This window comes from Oryctolagus cuniculus, chromosome 13 (genome assembly GCF_051225735.1).
Source record: "Oryctolagus cuniculus isolate XC-2025 breed Fujian yellow rabbit chromosome 13, ASM5122573v1, whole genome shotgun sequence".
NCBI lineage: Eukaryota > Metazoa > Chordata > Mammalia > Lagomorpha > Leporidae > Oryctolagus > Oryctolagus cuniculus.
The window spans coordinates 22,007,718-22,026,543 of NC_142879.1; the positions used below are offsets into that span (position 1 = coordinate 22,007,718).

The 18,826-nt window shown below is 52.3% G+C and overlaps 1 protein-coding gene and 1 long non-coding RNA gene across 2 annotated transcripts; one reads left to right on the forward strand and one right to left on the reverse strand.

Annotated features, from left to right (window-relative positions):
* Positions 1-1,074: 1,074 nt before the first annotated feature.
* On the reverse strand, positions 1,075-1,992 carry LOC149122515 (uncharacterized). The gene is made up of 2 exons (XR_016219306.1): positions 1,810-1,992; positions 1,075-1,305 (listed from the first exon to the last, which is right to left on the reverse strand). It is a non-coding gene; the product is annotated as an uncharacterized LOC149122515 (long non-coding RNA).
* An 11,642-nt stretch (positions 1,993-13,634) lies between these two features.
* IL20 (interleukin 20) lies at positions 13,635-18,036 on the forward strand. Its single transcript, XM_002717436.5, has 6 exons — positions 13,635-13,735; positions 13,844-14,031; positions 14,305-14,370; positions 14,471-14,623; positions 15,260-15,334; positions 16,166-18,036. Exons 2-6 carry the CDS (start codon positions 13,873-13,875, stop codon positions 16,274-16,276), a joined length of 564 nt encoding a protein of 187 aa, XP_002717482.1. The 5' UTR covers positions 13,635-13,735; positions 13,844-13,872; the 3' UTR covers positions 16,277-18,036.
* Positions 18,037-18,826: the final 790 nt, after the last annotated feature.

An 18,826-nucleotide genomic window follows, 5' to 3' on the forward strand; every position in this document is an offset into this window, starting at 1 on the left:
TCGTGTTGATGACGTCACAGGCAGAGCCACGGTACCTGCACACATGCCTCTCCCCAGCTCCCCTACTGCTTGCCCAGGCTCACCTCAACTCCACCAGGCAGCGCTTCTGCAGACAACACCAGGCATGGCCTCACCTTAGAACCTGTGCACTTTGCACATTTGTAAACTGAGGTCGAGTTTAAAAAAAAAAAAAATTCACACATTGTGCTTGACTGGGATTAGTGAGCTATTAGGGCGGGAGTAAGGTGGTTTGTGGAGGACCTGACCTTTCCAAGGTGACCTTGGGTGGACCTCCGTGCTGAGCAGGCTGCAGGATGGCAGGGATTTCTGCTCTTTTGCGGCTGCACTGGGACGCCCGCGTAATGAGATGTACTTAGAAGATGGAGTGTCTCTCCCAGTGACGGCCGCAGCGCTGGGGGAGGAGTAGGACGAGACGCTGAAGGGGGAGAGCTCTCCGTTCTGAACTCAGCTCCGTCCAGCTCCGTCTCTGCTTGCTTTGCTTGTCCGCCTGTCCTTTCTCTCCTTTCAGACTTGAAGGCTGTGTGCCGACTCCTTTTCCCCCCACAGTGGATCGGGCATCGGGTTGCGTTTTTTCCCTTCACAGAGCTGGTGCTTAAGAAATACTTGCTAAGGACCCGGATATAACATCTGCCTCCAGATGTTACCTTCCAAGTCCTTAATTGAGCCCTGGAAGGTGCCCCTGAGCACCCCAGGGCGCCCCTTCAATTGCTCAGGCACAGGGGAGGGAGCTCCCTTCACATGCTGGGGCCAAGCCAGGCACTGTACATTTGGGATCTCATCCAAGCCTCCGCCTCGGGGGCCCAGGGATTGGGAGGTTTTGTCCCTCCATGGTCAGGGAAAGTATCTGATGCTCCCAGAAGTGGGGGTGGGGAAGTGGGGGCGGGGGCCTTGCCCAAGGCCCTGCAGCTAAGGGATGGCAGAACCCAGAAAGCAAACCCAGGCCTCATTTCCTGGAATCGGTGCTCCCTGCCTCTGGGGAGAAGTTATTTTGCTTTGTCCAAGGCTGATTGGAGCAGGAGTCATGTAGACAAGGCCTTTGAGTAGGAAGTAGTCTTTTATCATTTTTAAAAGATTTATTTTACTTATTTGAAAGACAGAGTTACAGAGAGAGGTAGAGACAGAGAGGTCTTCCATCTGCTGGTTCACTCCCCAAATGGCCACAACAACTGGAGCTGAGCCGATCAGAAGCCAGGAGCCAGGAACCTCCTCTGGGTCTCCCATGTGGGTGCAGGGACCCAAGGACTTGGGCCATCTTCCACTGCCCTCTCAGGCCACAGCAGAGAGCTGGATTGGAAATGGAGCAGCAGGGACTCAAACTGGTGCTCACTCGGGATGCCGGCTCTGCAGGCGGCAACTTTACCCGCTACACCACAGCACCAGCCCCCTGCTTGGATATTCTAATGGTGGCCACAGGAATGGATACAATACTGCACATGTGTACACAGTTACTGATAATTTTTTCCACACACATGCAGAGCTGTAAGCTGTCTGCCAAAGGTTAACACCATTGCTTTGTACTCGCAAGCAGAACCTGGACCTGGTTACATATAAGCAGAGAGTAACTACACAATGAATGACACAATGAGGCATTCATAGGCAAGCAGGTACCAGATGCCTCTCTCTCTTTTCTTCTGACCTTGGGAAGGCTTCTGCCACAACTTGCATCATGCCAGTTAGAAACAGGATGAATTAAAAGACAAGGGCCTCTGGCGCATTATAATAACCTAGTGCCCAGGGCCTTACCAGGGCCAGCAATGCATGTATTAAATCCAGCGGGCCTGGACTTACCCCAGCCAGTGTCTGGAGTTGTGGACTGAAGCCGGGTGAATGATCAGAGGCCGGTTTCTGAATGTGTCGCAATGGCCCGGGGCCGCTGGCAGTCTGGACTCCTCCTGTGGCGGGGCATGGAATCCTGTCATCCTCCAGGGAGCATTGCTGACGGCCATGCGCACTCAGGGCAGCTGTGGAGTCGAGGCCAAGTGAGCAAGAGGCTAGGCTTTTGTGTCAAATGTTGGCCCTGCCACTTGCTGTGTGACCTTGGGCGGTCTCCTAGGGCTGAGCCTCAGTTTCCTGTTTGTATAATAAAGGAGACACCTGCTGCCTTGTGGATTCAAGATCCCCGTTCTGCAGGGGATCCCCAGGGATGGAACAGGAGCTCCCTTCAAATAACCGTGGTGACTATTTGATGCACGACTTTTCAGATCTTATTTCCTATGAAATGTGGCTGTTTGAGAACATCTTTAAAATTAGCTAGGGAGACAAGGCGAGAGGCAGTGGCCCAGGGGTGGCGCCCCCGACACAGAGCCCCTGCAGTGGGAGCTGGCAGAGCTGCACTCCTGGCCGGGCTCCAGACAGCCTTCCTGGTTCTCCCTGTTGCTGGGGCATCGCCCCTGCAGCCGGGCAGTGCTCACCCACTGCCGACTCTTCCTGTGTCTCTATCAGAGAAACACGCACTGTCACACCTGCACCACATTGCATGCCGCCCCTTGGTGTCCCCTGCAGCCGTGAGCCAGTGCCTGTCTGGGGGTGGCAGAGCGAAGGCTCCACTCCTGGAGGTGGGTTCACAGCAGGGCTCAGCGCTGCAGGTTTGGTGATGGAGCTTTCTGGGGGGAGGTAAGGGATGGGGAGATACATTCTCAGAAGATCGCTGAGAACCCCGAAGCATTCTAGAGAGGGTCTGTAGGCCACGGCCTGTCGTTGAAACACACTCAGCCCAGCCTCGCCTCTGCTGCAGGACTACCATGGAAAGATGTGCGTGCTGTACAGAGGCCTCTCTGCGCAGGTGCGAAGCTGGCTGCCGGCACCTGATCCCCGGAAGGGCCGTTCCGGGGCCTGGGAGAGGGCTCAGGGTGCAGCTGGCACACCAGGAGCTCAGTTTGGTTCCTGTGCCCCAGTCTGGATGCCTCCATCTGGTCACCTTCCTGGACACGGGAAAAGAGTCTGTGCCTCAGTTTCCTTATTTGAACGATGAAGAGAATAACCGTGCTTGCCTGATGAGGTTGCAGGCAGATAAAAGGAATTAATAATTTAAGAATTACCCACCACCTGGCACCCAGTAAGTGCTACAAAGCTGCAACAGTCAGACAGTGGTCACCTTCTGGTGCACCGTGGCTCTGTGCGCAGCCAGTGGTTGGCTCCCTGAGAACCAGGACCTGCTCCCAGGGCAGAGGACAATCTTCTTCCTTTTCCTCTTCACCTCTCTTCCCCATCTTTGCTCCTTGGGATTCTCAGTGGCCTTTTTGTTCTTGACAAGCCGGAGATAGCTCAGCATCTGTCTCTGCAGAATCCAAGTCCCTGGGCGCACTGCTAATCTGTGAACAGCAGAACCCAGTAAGTAAATGCCCATTGAGTGCACGCATGCCTGACGCAGACAACCCCAGCTGTGCAGGCCAGGCCCTCTTGGAGGAAGCCGCAAGAGGAAGCCTGTGGCTTTGTCTCTCGGCTTTGGGACTCTCTCCGGCTTCCTCTTATCCTTCTATCCACTTCGAACCTGTACTTGTTCCATTTCCATAGCCCAGAGCAAAGAATCCATCTCCCCTGTGCCTGGCCTGCTCGGCTTGGAGTAAAATTTGCCGCTGATTGTTGTCCTAGACTCCTTAATCCCATATCCTGGAGCCTGGGTGTCAGGGCTTCCCACCTGACTCCTGGGCTGGCCAGACCCTGGGTCATCATGCTAACCGGGCCGTGCTCTCCAGGGAGTGATGCAGACGTCCCAATAGGGCGGCAGCGGCACTTTCCTTCTTGGGCAGGGCATGCTCAACTTTTTCAGACCAGCAGCCCCGTGCGTGGGGAGAAAGAGCTCCAGACGGACTGACTTCGCTTCTTGCTCACCTCCCTCCAAAATGTGTCCCACATCTCATCCAGAAAGAGCAAGGTGCAACTGCAGATGTCCCTGAGACCTAGTGCAGACAGTGTCCCCGTGTCCCACATCTCATCCAGAAAGAGCAAGGTGCAACTGCAGATGTCCCTGAGACCTAGTGCAGACAGTGTCCCTGTGGAAGGCCCTGCGGCGGTCACTCTGTGACCACCATTGTTAGGAAAAGAGTTGAAGATTTGTGCTTCCTCACACAGGGCACAATAAGTGTTAGAAAAAGAGGTGCAGAATAGAGGAGGCAGTGTACGAATTTACAGCCAGACTGAATTTATTCAGAGAAAATAAATTCCTAGAGGTGGGTGACCAGCTGCCCGTGTGCACACTGATGGAGCACATGGCAGAAGGTCCCGACCCCCTGGGGTCTGGGCCTTTTTATATTTAGGAGGGCTAGGGATGGGGGTGGGGGTAGGGGGCAGCAGGCAGGCGAGGGGAATTCCTGGAACTGGTCTTTCAGGTGTTCTGGCAACTGGTCTTTCAAGCGGCTGTAGGGGTGGGGTATGAAGGCAATAGGGCGTGAGTCTCAGTTGAGATCCATGGGCAATGAATACATTCCAATGTCTATCTTTTGACCAGTGGGCCAGAATGGCTGAGGCTTATGTCTTTGTTCCATCAACCATAAGGCTACAAATGGTGTGCACTGTGGAAGTTACTGGAAATTAGTGAGCTTAGTCTCTCTGCAGGGAATCTGGGACAGAAAGCTTTGAAGTAAGTTAGAAAAACGCATCAGTAAGCAAGTCTGTTGAGCTTCTGGGATGTGGGCAAGGTTGAGCTGGAGTCTGAGTAGGTTGACAAAGGAAAACAGTCATTGATTCTTAGATATGAAAAGTCTGGGGCGGGCATTTGGCTCTGCAGTTGACACCTGCATGCCATATTGGAGTGCCTTGGTTCAAGTCCCTGCTCTGCTTCCAGTCGAGCTTCCGGCCAGTGCAGGTCCTGGGAGGCAGCACAAGATGGCTTAAGTACTTGGGTCCCTGCCACCCACATGGCAAACTTGGATGGCTTTCTGTGTTTCTGGCTTTGACCTAGTCCAGCCCTGGCTCTTGCATACATTTGGGGAGTGAAGCAGCAGATGGAAGATTCTCTTTCTCTTTCTGTTGCTCTGGCTTTGGAATAAAAATAAATAAATACATTAATTAATTAAAAGAAATGAAAAGTCTGAGTGTGATTCTGACGTTAACAGCTCATTGTAGTTTGGCTCATGTTCTACCAGTGTCAACACCTACCCCGGAGCCCCGCCCAAGACTCTCAGCGGGCAGAGGTGCTCTCTGCTCTGGGAGTTGTGTTCCTGCTCACCCGCCGTGGTCTCTCCACTCCCCAGGCTCACGGAGCCATTCGTCCTTCAAGGCCTTGCTCGTACCAGAAAAAAAAAAAATGTTGGGGCCGGTGCTATGAGATAGTAGACTAAGCCTCTGCTTGTGGCACTGGCATCCCATACGGGTGCTGGTTCAAGTTCTGGGTGCCCCTTTATCAATCCAGCTTCCTATTTTTTTTTTTTTTTGACAGGCAGAGTGGACAGTGAGAGAGAGAGAGACAGAGAGAAAAGTCTTCCTTTACCGTTGGTTCACCCTCCAATGGCCGCTGCAGCCGGTGTGCTGAGGCCGGCGCACCGCGCCTATCCGAAGGCAGGAGCCAGGAGCCAGGTGCTTTTCCTGGTCTCCCATGGGGTGCAGGGCCTAAGCACTTGGGCCATCCTCCACTGCACTCTCTGGCCACAGCAGAGAGCTGGCCTGGAAGAGGGGCAACCGGGACAGAATCCGGCGCCCCGACCGGGACTAGAACCTGGTGTGCCGGAGCCGCAGGCTGAGGATTAGCCTAGTGAGCTGCGGCGCCGGCCCCAGCTTCCTATTGGCGGCCTGGGAAAGCAGTGGAAGATGGCTCAAGTGCTTGAGTCCCTGCACCCACAACCTGGAGGAAGCTCCTGGCTTCAGATCAGCCCAGCTTCGGCTGTTGCTGTCATTTGGGGAGTGAACCAGTGGATGGAAGACCTTTCTCTGTCTCTCTCCCTTTCTGCCTGTAATTCTACCACTCAGATAAATAAAAATAAAAATCTAAAAAACAATATTTTCAGTGGGGCTGGCACTGTGGCGTAGCAGGTAAAGCCACCGCCTGCAGAACTGGCATCCCATATGAGTGCCGGTTCAAGTCCCGGCTGCTCCACTTCCGATCCAGCTCCCCGCTAATGGCCTGGGAAAGCAGTAGAAGATGACCCAAGTCCTTAGGCCCCTGCACCCACATGGGAGACCCTGAAGAAGCTCCTGGCTCCTGACTTCAGATTGGCCCAGCCCTAGCCATTGTGGCCATTTGGAGAGTAAACCAGTGGATGGAAGATCTTTCTCTCTCTAACTCTGCCTTTCAAATAAATAAATTAATCTAAAATAAAATATGTTATCAAAGCATGGGCATGACAACTCGGTTATGTAGATTTTTCTTTATTGATGCATTAATTAACGTGCTCTAGCAAGAGTGAGTGTAAGCCACGCGCTGAGAAGTCTGAAGCCCGTGACGTGATGCGAAACTACTTGGAGTTCCTCTCTGTGACCAAGCAGCTCGTGCACAGCAGCTTGTGTCCCCTGCCTGTCCCCACAAGGGAAGAAAATGCTCAGTGTTGGTTAGAGGTTAGTGGAAGCAGAGATGTAGCTGCCTCTTGTCTACCATCTCCCAGCTCAAGAGCTCCTGCATTGGAAGGTCTGCCTTTTCCACGATGCTCCGAGGCCCCGAGGGGACCCAAGAGACCAGGTCTTCTCCACTTTGGCATATCTTGGGTCCCCCCAGCTCAGAGCCCGCCCATGGGGACGTCTCCACGCTTGTTTGTGAAGCTAAAAGGAAAACAATGGATCGCACACCTGTTCTCCCAGGTGAGGAAACGGGATTCAAATCTACAGTCTTGAATTCCTGGCCCCCTGTCCAGAGCAGGATCTGCCCGTGGCTCCTACTCTGCAGGCAGGGACAGGACGGGTTAGTTTGGGGACCCCAGCTACGTCAGCGGAATTCTGGGGGGAAAGGCGAGCAGCCAGCCGGGCTGGTTAAGCAGAGCGTGATGGAAGAATGCAGGAAAGGGGAACGCCGTCACTCGCACGGCAGCTTTGCCGAGAGGGAACTGAAAACGTTCGCTTCAGATCGTCAGCTGCTCCTCTCCTCCCCACCCTGCCCCTCCAAGGAAGGCAGCCCAAGCCCCAGGCACAATTCCCAGCCGGGCCAGCCTGGGAGTGGCAGAGGCGTCTGCCTGCCCGCCCGCCTGCCCACCTGGGAGCTGCCCCCGAAGGCCCGTCTGCTTCCCTGGGAAGTGATGCAACTGGGCACGAGGCCCAGATGTCAGCCACGATGACGCCGCAGGCAGGCGAAACCCCGGGCTGCACACGCGGGACTTGCCGGCGGGGGGAGTGGCTGGGCTTGCTTTGTGGTATCTAGAAGACGGTTTCCTGCTCCAAGATGGCCTTTTTAGGAAACTAAGATTGTTTCCTACAAAGGATTCTCGTCTTCCCTCTGCTCATCTTGTTTTTAGGGTGATGCTGCACTTAGAGGCTGGCCCCAGCTCTGAAGCCTTGCTTTTCCTGTTGGCTTGGTGTGTCCACAGAATGCACCCCACTTCTCCCCCACAGCGGCACCCTCTTCCATTGCATCGTGTGCTCACCACGTGCCAGGCCCTTGCTGTCCTTGGGGGTCTCTTGGCTCACACACAGCCACCATCCTGTCTCTCCCCAAAGGTAAAGAGCCTTCAATGGCGCCCTGTTGCCTTAGGAGGAAAAGAAAGGATTATAGAATCAAGAAGGCCAAGCTGAAAGAGACTTCAGAAATCATTTAATTTGTTCTCCCACAGTCCACAAGTGAAGCAGGGATGCGATTTTTCCCGACAGCACCGCCAGGTGAAGGTAGAGCTTAGCTTTCCAGAATCCAGTCCGAATCTCAGCTTGGATCTTCCTGGTCATGGATGATCTGGCCATATCTCCGACGCACTCTCTCACTGCTCTTCGGCAGGAAACCCGGCTCCAGCCCAGAAGCCCTTGTCAGTCCTTACGGGCAGACAGGAGGGATTTGCAGCCCTCACGCCTCCTGTACTGAGCACTGCCCCCTCCCCGTCCCAGCGTCTCTGCCCATCTGTGAAGGCTCAGCTGGAACTGGGCTCTGCATGGCCACCGACCCTGAGTCCTTCCTGTCTGTGCACTCTGAGCGTCACTAATCCGGAAGTCAGACCTCTGAGAGCCTCCAGAATTGGACACTTTTTGAGCGCTGACATGATGCCAAAAGCAGAGTATTCTGCAGTAACCTCAGATGACAGCTCAAAGTCCAAGTGCAGACACACTGAAAATACTGGGTAAAATTAACTGCAGGTTAAATAAATGAGATGTGTATGTAACAAACAAATTTTATGTTTAGGCATGGGTCCCATCCTCAAGCTATCTCTTTATGTATATGTAAATATTTCATAATCTGGGGCCAACCCTGGGGCGTAGTATGTAGAGCCACTGGCCTGCAAGACTGGCATCCCCTATGGGCACTGGTTCAAGTTCCGGATGCTTTACTTCCAATCTAGCACCCTGCTAATGCGCTTGGGAAAGCAGCAGAAGATGGTCCAAGACCTTGGACCCCTGCACCCAAGTAGGAGACCTGGAAGAAGCTCCTGACTCCTGGCTTCGGATTGGCCCAGCTCCAGCCATTGTGACCATTTGGGGAGTGAGCCAGCAGATGGAAGAGCGCTCTCTCTCTCTCTCTCTGCATCTCCCTCTCTGTAACTCTTTCAAATAAATAAATAAATCTTAAAAAATTCCAAAACCCAAGAGAAATCTGAAATCCAGCCGTTTCAGATGGAAGATACTCCACTCACAGTGGCTTTCCTGGTGGCTCTGCAGGCACAGCCGTCATCGCCCGAGCAGCCAGGGACCAGGGCAGACAGCTGACGGGGCCGTCTCTGGACTCACAGAGGTCAGCACAGGCACTTGCACACTGTAAGCCTTTGGCAAATGCTCACTGAAGTCTAGAATTCTAGGCTTCCAGGATCCATCCTAGCAGATACTCCAAGTGAAACAAGCCACTTTGCCAGTTTAAAGGTTGCGTGAAGATGCCATACACACATTCTTCCTGCCAACTCAGCGGGCCAGATGGCCAAGGCAGCTGCCAGCTCCGCATTGTTGATGGAGCACTGAGAGCCCGAGGGGGTGGGGAGGCTGCTCTTGGGCCACCCTGGGTCATCCTGCAAGGGAGCAGGTGAGTAGCAGAACTGGGTCTCCTGGCTCTCAGCTGCGTGCGATCTGGATGCAGTGCTAACACCCTCTTCATTCTTCCCACGGGACACCTGCTTCTCCAGGCAGAATTGGGGGGTAGGAAGCGTCTTTTTCAGTCTATTTTTTATTTAATGGCTTTTTGTACATAGTTTTAAAACAAATCAACAAGTTTTATTATTTTAAATGTCTATGTATTTATTTTTTATTTGAGAGAGAGAGAGAGAAAGAGAGAGAGATATGTCTCATCTGCTGGTTCTCTCCCAAAAATGCCTGCAGCAGCGGGGCTGGGCCAGACCAAAGCCAGCAGGCAAGAAGTCAATCTGGGTCTCACATATGGGTGGCAGGGACTTAATCATCCGGGCCCTCACCTGCCATCTTCCAGAGTGCACATTATAGGAAGCTGGAATAGGAATACAGCGGGACTCAAACCCAGGCGCTCTGAAGAGGGATGCGGGTGTCCCATGCAGTGTCTTGACCCCTGCACCAAACACCTGCCCCTCAGTGGGATTTTTAAGGGGTCACTTACTGCGGAAGAGGAGTTCATAATGGGCGGAGAGATTGTGAAGGAGGGGAATGCGTTCAACTTCCAGGTCTGCCTTTCACCAGCTGAATGTCCTTGGGTTGGTTACTTAACCTCTCTGAACCATAGCTTCCCCATTTATAAAACGAGGCAAATCAATCCATTTATTGGAGAGGCATCAGGGTTGGCTGGGTACCCACCAGAGGCTTCTGGGTGTTGGGACCATGAGAAGATGAACAAGGAGCTCTCAGGCCAGCGGAAGGTACAGGCATGTGACCAGGCGCCTGCACCTGGCAGTGATGAGTATATGGGGGGGCTACCCACAAGTGCAAGTGGAGGTGACACCATGGGGAGGGATCAGTTTTTCCTTGGGATGTGGGGCTGAGAGAAGTTAGGGTGAGATGGGGGGAGTTTAGTAGAGAAGACAGGTCGAATTGTTGTCTGTACTGAGTGTGATATGGAACTTGGTTGGTAGATTTTAAAATAATAAAATATTTTGATACAAGAAAATGGGAAACTTGATTATTAAAATTTGGATTGTGTGTGAATTACAAAGCTTAGTTAATTATTAGTTAAATCAAAGCAATTGAGTTCTTGTTAAGAGAAGAACTAACTGACATGAGTACAACCTATTCAACAAGATTGACTGAAAATCTTCCTTTCAAATGTTCCCATCAGACCACATTTCCCAGTTTTACTTTCATCACACTTCTGAACGATGATGAGAAATTGTTTACTTAGCACCAGTGATGGGAAAACAGGCTTGAGCTCACATGTTTTCAGTGCTATTTGTATTAACTAGTCACGCATATTTCCAGCGTTACAAAGAGGAGACGTGGTCTTCACTTCCCGGGGCCGTTTGGAAGACACTGAAAGAGGTTACAAAGAGCACCTGACTCCTAAGGTAGCAGAGCAAAGGCTGCTGAGTGTCGGAGCTGCAAAGATAGTCGTGCGTCACGCAAAGATAACGTGCGTTCTCATTTACAGAGTCATCGAGTGAAATCCGGAAAGACGAGATGCTATAGCCAAGTCATCCTGTGAACTACGGAATCTCTGGACTCGATACAATGTCCGACTTCAGAGTTTCAGACAGTGAGGGAGAAAAGTTTCCAAGGAGTATGTTCTAGTCTCTGCCATATTGATAGTTTTCAAAACATTGTCTGTAACCCCTTCTGCGGGCTTTGAACTTAACCTTGCTGTCATCCTACATGGTGGACTGCTCCCTGTCTTTGGAATCTTCCAGTGTTGCCAGGGAGAAAAGACTATGGCCCATGAAACGGGGACGGCACCAGCAAAGGATCTGGGTCTCTGATGACAAAGGGAGGGGTAATGAGGTGGCCATGTGGAGGGTGCAGACAAGAACAACAGAACGAGGGAGAAACAGCGGGGATAAGCTCACAGCATCTGCAGTCTGGGAGGAACCTGGTTAAGGAGAACTGAATTTACAGGGGAGGGCAAGAGCCCCACGCAGAACTGTTTCCAGTAATTCACCTCTTCCCTGTCTTAGCTCCCATTTTACCAAGCAGGAAGGTGGAGCCAGCAGGAAGCACGCTGTTTATCCATAGCTACAACCAGTAATCGCCATGGGCAGTCGTTTCCAGAGGAGGAAGGTGTTGGGGCAACCTGCAGTCAAGCTGTCTTAGGACTTGAGGAAGTGCAACGCCACTGGAGAAATTCCAAGGGCGTTCCGGCCCTCGCCTGTGCAGGCTCACTTCCTTATGTAACATCCAGATACGTAACTGGAAGCCCCCCAGCGGGACCAGGCTCCTGGGAGACCAGAGGCGCAGCCCTTCCTGAGCTCAGCTAAGAGTCCTTCCCCTCTGTTGACACAGCGCACGTGGTTCTGGGCCAGCCGGGTCCTCCCCATCAGTTTCCCAGGTATGAAGGAGCCTTTTCCACGAGGATGAATCTCTTGGAGGACAAGGACTTGCCACATCTATTTTTGCTCTGCAGGACCTGGCACAACACTGAGGACTGTGGGTGTTCAATAGATGCCGATCGAAGTAGTGAATTCAAGATAGATTTACCATGCAGCCACTCAGCTCGAGGCAGTGAGCAAACTACTTACACGGAGTTGATCTCTCGCGGTGAGCTCTGGGTACAAGTCATAGGTTACCATATTGAAAGGCTAAAACAGATTTCTGGGCTAAGTTTAATCATCATCATTTTGGAGCAAAGAAAATGTGAAATGCAGAGATGTGAGTTGACCCGTTCAAGGTCACCTGGATTTCATTCTGACTTACCTGCGACTTTTCCAGTGTTAAAACTGAGGTCCCTGTTTCTCAGGAAGCCTCCTCCATTCCAGGAAAACAGGAACGACTCCCACGTCCACATAGATAGGCGCGTGTTCAGTGCGGATTGGATCGGGCCCAGTTCTCTTGTCTCCCTACCCAGAGTCCTCTGGGAGACTTTGGGGTTTGGTGTGCTTATCCCCAATCCCTGTGGTTGGCAGGGTCTCCGGTGGCTGTGTCACACAGGAAAAATCCAGTGTGGGGTGATGACAGTCAGAGCAGAGCCAAGCCAACGGGAGACATGCGTCCCTATGCACCTATACTATTGCGTATGCGGTGAACGCATTTCCCCTCAAACTCGTCAAGTAACTGAGAAACGCTGCAAACCCGAAGCAGGTTTATGACAAAGCACAGCCTTGTTTTAAGCTCACATGCTTTATCTAGGCCCTGAACAAAATTTCTTATACTTTTTACTTTCCTGGTTGTAAGGGAAGAAAACTCAGCAATGCCATATTCATCAAAGGCCTTTGAGAAAAGAATTAAGCATTACAAATACATTACAAATTATATTACATTACAAATACATAAAAACTGATCCAGAGGGCGCCTCTTCTCCTTTTTTTTTTTTTTTTTTTTTTTGACAAGTAGAGTTATAGGCAGTGAGAGAGAGACAGAGAGAAAGGTCTTCCTTCAGTTGGCTCACTCCCCCAATGGCCGCCACGGCTGGCTCTGTGCCGATCCGAAGCCAGGAGCCAGGTGCTTCCTCCTGGTCTCCCATGTGGGTACAGGGCCCAAGCACTTGGGCCATCCTCCACTGCACTCCCTGGCCACAGCAGAGAGCTGGAGTGGAAGAGGAGCAACTGGGACAGAATCCGGTGCCCCAACCAGGACTAGAACCCGGGGTGCTGGTGCCGCAGGCAGAGGATTAGCCTAGTGAACCACGGCACCGGCCTCCTTTTTGTTCTACACGGCCCTGTCACATTGGATTCTGTCCTGATTTAGAACATTGACATTTTGTTCACCACAGCTTCTGTCCATCATCCTGGTGTTCTGTGAAAATGTTCGTCTTGATGATGGCGCTATTTGGTGTTCTGCACCCAGACTCTCCTCACCCTAACCTCAGCCCCTTAGCCTTTCATGTTGAAACTCAGCAGACCCTACACACCACCCTGTGGACCACAGCCTCCCCCTGGGTTTCCTCACTTCTCTCTTGGGATCCCTCACTTGGTCCCAGGCCTCGGTTCAGGACAGGGAACAGTCTGCTCTCAGATTCACCCCATGAATGCCTGACTGCAACCTTCCTGCAGAGGGCGCTGTGGAGTCCCAGATTCAGGCGCGAATCTGGCACACCGCCCACCTGGTGTTGTCTTTCTCTGGCAGTTGGACGGTTATGAAATCATTGACTTTCTATTTGCCTTTGGGGCTGATGTGAATCTACTATCCTCAGATAACCACTCTGATCTCAGACAACTGCCTTACAGAACTCAACTCCTTTGCCCCATGGGTGGCCATAACATCTGCACAATTTTCCCCAGGTGTTTTGGTGGCCCAGCCACCGCTTCTGTGAAATTCTGTTTTTCCCTGGTCCCCCTGTGAGTCTACGGGGACCAGAGCACAAACGACGTTGGCACTCTGCAAGGGAAGGCTGGATGCGTCAATCCCCAAAACAAGTTTTGACATTGCTCCGGAAATGTCATCCTGCATGCGTGCACCGCAAGCGCCTGCTGCTCCAGGCCGTCCCTGCTGGGCAATGACGGGCAGCCGGGGCCGGGGACAGCATAAAGGAGCCGGGATCTGTAGCACCAGCTCACTCAGTCCCCGCTGCAGGCACCAGGCGGGTTCTCTCCAGGAGAGGAGCAGCAGTGTGTTAGTAAGTTGGGAGACACCGGGGGCAGGCAAGTCCCTGGTGGCTGGCCAGCTCCTCTCGAAGCTGAGGACGAGGGATCAGTAAGTCGTGCTCTTTCCTTTGAATTCCCAGCTCCCGTGACTCCAGCCCGCAGCCGTACGATGAGAGCCGCGGGACTTGCCTTGGGCTTTCTCTGTGCTGTGTTCCATCTCCTCTGGGCTCCTTCCACGGGGCTCAGGACACTGCAACTGGGAAGCTGTGTGGTCACCACAGACCTCCAGGAGATACAGAGTGTATTTTCTGAGCTTCGGCACAGCGTGGTATGTCAGGAGGTCCCTGTCGCCTTCATCTTCCCCGCTGCTCTGACTGCTCTCCAGGCAGCCCTGGCTGGGCGATCACCAGAGAGGCAGGCCGGGGACTCCTTGCTCGGGGGATGTGGTCTCAAGAAACATCTGGCATTAATGACTTAGACAGATGTTGGAGAGGGCTGCCTCCCCCTAGGCCTTGGCAGGGCGGGGAAGGAGGACTTGAAGTGGAAGACCATGAGGGCGGCCACGGACCTGTCCCTTCTTGCCTCCCCTTCCTCTGTTTAGCAGGCCAAAGATGACATCACTGACATCAGAATCTTAAGGAGGACGGAGTCTTTGCAGGACACAAAGGTACGAGCGTGGCCCAGGCGGGCTCTGGGAGCAAGACTAGAAGTGGTGGCCTCTCCACCACTTGGGTCTGATCTCTGAACTAACACACTTCTCTTTGCAGCCCAAGGGCCGATGCTGTCTCCTCCGCCGTTTGCTGAGACTCTATATGGAGAGAGTGTTCAATAACTACCCGGCCCCTGACCATCAGACCCTCCGGAAGATCAGCAGGCTCGCCAACTCCCTTCTCACCATCAAGAAGGACCTTCGGCTCTGCGTGAGTGAGGGGCGTGGGTGACAGGTGCATCCTAGTGCATGGCTTCAAGGCTTCAGCAGCCAAGCTCCCATCTTCCCCCATTTAATGGATAGAGAAACTGAGCCCGGGAGTTCTAGGAACCTATGTTGTGTTAGTTCCTAGGTGATAAGAACTCCGTTGTATTGACTTCTGGTTCTACATTGTATGCATAGAGTACTTCGTAAAGCCCAAAGAACTATATGATGCTAGCTATTTGATAGCAATGATACTAGTCTGTTGTGTCCTAATGTATCCTATGTCTGGGTAGGCAATTAACAGCATTGTACCATCAAGTGTTGAACTTGACTTCAGAGCATGGTCTTACCAATTCCTTCTTCTCAGAAAGTGCTGGAACAACTGGATGAGAGCCGGGGTGGGGTAGGTGGGGTAGGGGGGTCAGCTGGGGCCTAGTGGCCACAAGTGAGCTCCGTATTTGAGTACAGAAAGCTGATGGCCAGGTAATGACCCCAACCGCTGAAATCGGAAGGGAATTTTCTACAGGAGTGAGTGGCCACAGGGCTGTGCTTCGTGGGGCAGACTGTCCACCTGCCTGTCCACGGCCAGGGCAGAGAAATCAGGATCCTTAACCAATGCTGTTATTCACTGGCTCCTTTCCAGCATGCCAACAAAAAATGCCATTGTGGGAAGGAAGCAATGGAGAAATACAATCAGATTCTGCGTCAGTTCGAACAGGTATCTGCGATTTTGGCACTGATGGGATGGGTGTGCTTCCAGGGCTTGTGGATGGGTGGGATCATGCTTGTCTGGGAACCCGCTGAGCTCCCCCAGACCACCCCTTAACCCAGGGGGCACCCTCGGGGCTCTAGAAGAGCGGGGAGAGAATGTCACTCAGGGGACGTCTGGATCTTCCAGCAGCAGAGACAGGAGGCGGTCATTGTCCTACCCCCGCACGTACACATTCCTTCAGCAGCAACCACAATTTCACGCACACTCTCGTGCCTTCCTCCAGCTCGGTGGGCATCACAGCACACCTGCCGGCAAGGCCTGCAGTCCACTCCTCACCGGCGAAGCCCTGCTCAGCCCTTCACTTACTGGAAGGCCCTGGTGGTCCCATGGGCGCCCACCCTTTCCCATGCTACCTTGCAGTCGCCTCTTCTGCCTGACTCCCCCAGCCGGCTGTAAATGCCTTGGGGATAGAGATTGTGCCACTCACCCTGGATCCCCTGCCATCAGCCCAGCGGTCGGCACAATCAATATTAGTTCAGTTGTGGTGGGCACAGGAGGCACCCCCCACACGCACACCACTGAAAGAAAGCAGCCTGATACTTTGATCTCTGGGATTTGAGAGGCTTAGGTGGTGGGCCCCAATCTACTACCCCTGCAGGCATGAATTTCCCTGCATCAAACCAGGGTGATGGCCCCGTTCTCTACCTCCTCTTCCTGAAAACTGCTCTGCTCCCAGTCCCCAGCAGACCCCCACCCCCATGGGGGAACGGATCAGCCCTGAAGCACACGTCAGCACTTCCAGACCCACTCACGGCCGTGAACGTCTTTCTCTTGCAGCTGGAGCCCCAGGCAGCCGTCGTGAAGGCCCTGGGGGAACTGGACATCCTGCTGCAGTGGATGGAGGAGACAGTGATGGACGGAGGAGACAGTGAAGCAGAGAGGCACTGATGCCTGGCCGAGGGTCCCTGCCCAGGCCCCGCGGAGGCAGAACCGGGCCCGAACCACCCTCTTCCGATTCACTCAGTGCTGGTCACAATGTATCGTATTTATTTATTGTTTGTCTCCTTATATGGTTGTCTTTCTGTGCTCCCAGTCTTACTTCGGTTCATTCTTCAATAAGATTTTTCTAATACCGCTTATCCTCTTGGATTATATTTATTAGCTAATATATTTATTTATTTTGCTATCGACCTTATTTATTTTTGTACTTTAACATGAGACCTTTAAACATTCCCAGATTATGTTTATAACAGACTGGATGATGTATTTGCATATAGTAAAAAGAAAAAACCTCTAAATTAGAAAAGAGTGGCTAGAGGGGTTAGTCAGTCACTTTTGTTAAGGATGCCTCACTCACCACTACTGCTCTGTGAGCTACTTAAAATCAAACCATTGCCTCCTAAGTGTGGGTCACGGATGAAGAAGTCCAATGTGGGGTGAGAGACCTGACTTACAGTCTCTGGCCACCCCTGTTCAACTCCCCAGCCCTCTACTGTACACCTCCACCTGCATGGCCAACACATCTTTCTACAAATAAAGTGTGCTTTGCAAAATGTCTGCTTGGAGTTTGAAAATGTCTCAGGAGCAAAAAATAGTGTGGACCAGGAGCTTGAATCTCATGTCGCCCAGGGGCCTCTTGGCCTCCTGGAGAAGCAGTGCAAGCGAGAGCCTGGGCTCTGCCCTCATTCGCTCATAGCCCTGGGCCCACGACGGCCCTTGGCATGAAGGACCGACTGAGTGAGCGGCCTCAGCTGGGCCCACTTTTCCCTCTCTGGCTTGGAGCGCTGTCCTCCCTGCACCCCTGTTTTCTTCCTCACCCCAAGTTCCCATGTCCCTGTGTTGGTGTCTTGAGTGCCACACACGTGACAATGCTCAGAGGCTTAAGGACACGCAGTTGCTCTGTGGCCTCGCCAAGGGAGGAGTATGAGCCCACTTTTGGGGCGCTCCCGTTTGAGAGTCTGTCCGGCCCCAGAGGTTAGGTTGTTGCTAGATCAAGGCTTTGTCTGTGGCGCCTATGAAGGCAGTGTGTGCTTTCAGGCTCGCTCCAGGTGGAGCTTCCTTGGACTCTGAGGGGCCAGAGTTCGGGCCTGGCCGGCCTCCTCCTTCCTCCCTCCCCACCAAACTGCAAACTGCACCACCAGCTCCGTGGCTTGCCCAGCCTCAGCTTGCTCCTGAGTGGCTCTCCTTACCGCCTCCAACTTCCGTCTCCATCCGTGGCCTGGGCCCTGACATGGTTGAGTAACTTTATGGTTCTCCCCCCGCCCCATTATACCAATAACAAGTGCCCAATGGGGAAAATTTGGAAAATACAGCAGCAAAAAAAATTAGAAGCCAGGAGCCAGGAACTTCTTCTGGGTCTCCTACTTGGGTGCAGGGCACAAGGACTTGGGCCATCTTCTACTGCCTTCCCAGGCCATAGCAGAGAACTGACTCAGAAGTGGAGCAGCCGGGTCTCCAACCGACGCTGCGGGACCCACCTCCCTGTCCAGGGCAATTGTCTCTTCTCTGCTTGACTCGCCGTAGTACTGATGATGGAGGCAAACCAGACTGAGGGTTAAAGGAAAACCTCACTGAAGGTGGTTCAGGAGGGACAGGCTCCTAAAGAAAAGTTTATGGTGGGAGTGTGGGGGGGGGAGGGAGGGTGGAGTGGGAAGAATCACTACGTTCCTAAGTTTGTATTTATGAAATGCATGAAGTTTGTATACCTTAAATAAAAAAATAAGAACAAAAGAATGGTTTATGGTACTTGTTTCTGAAGAGTTAAAATTGTGTATGTGCAGGTGTAAAAAGTTAAGCTTAAGCTTACAGGTTTAAACCTTCCTGGTACAGCTGTAAAAATAAGACAGTAAAGTAGCACCTTGACAGTAGGGACTCCATTTTGGAGCACTTGAGACTCCATTCTGGGAAAGCACCCCCCCACCGTGAGACTCTGGTTTGCAACCATGATCTCAAATAGTCGGACAACAGCAGTGCACTACATCACCCTTGGCAGAGCACAAAAACCCCCTAGCATGATTGCTCAAGCTTAAAAGTAGAAAGGTTGCACCTGGGTTACCTGGGCTAATAATAAAGATGTGATTTGTCTGTGCCTTACATTAATGTCAAGTCCTAATTGTAAGATTGTAACTGGTATTGTCAAGATTATGATGAATATTAATTTCACTTAGGTTTTAGGTTATGTTGACCCCAGTAACCATATACTCTCTCTTGATTTTATGTACTCTCTTTTGATTTTAGCAACTGTGTATAGTAACCGTGCATAACAACCATGTATTCCCCCCTTCCCGGTTTTGCGGTTTTTGCCTTTATAAACCCTAACCTTTGGTTATTCGGGGCTGCTCTGTTCATGTATGATCAGACAGCCCCAGCATGCTGGATAATCAATAAATCTTTAACCCTTTGCTGGTTGCATGAGAGAAAAGTCTCTTGGAGTCGTTCCTCGGGCGGTGGGCTTTTTCAGACTCCAACATTTCCAATTACAATAATGCAGATGACTGC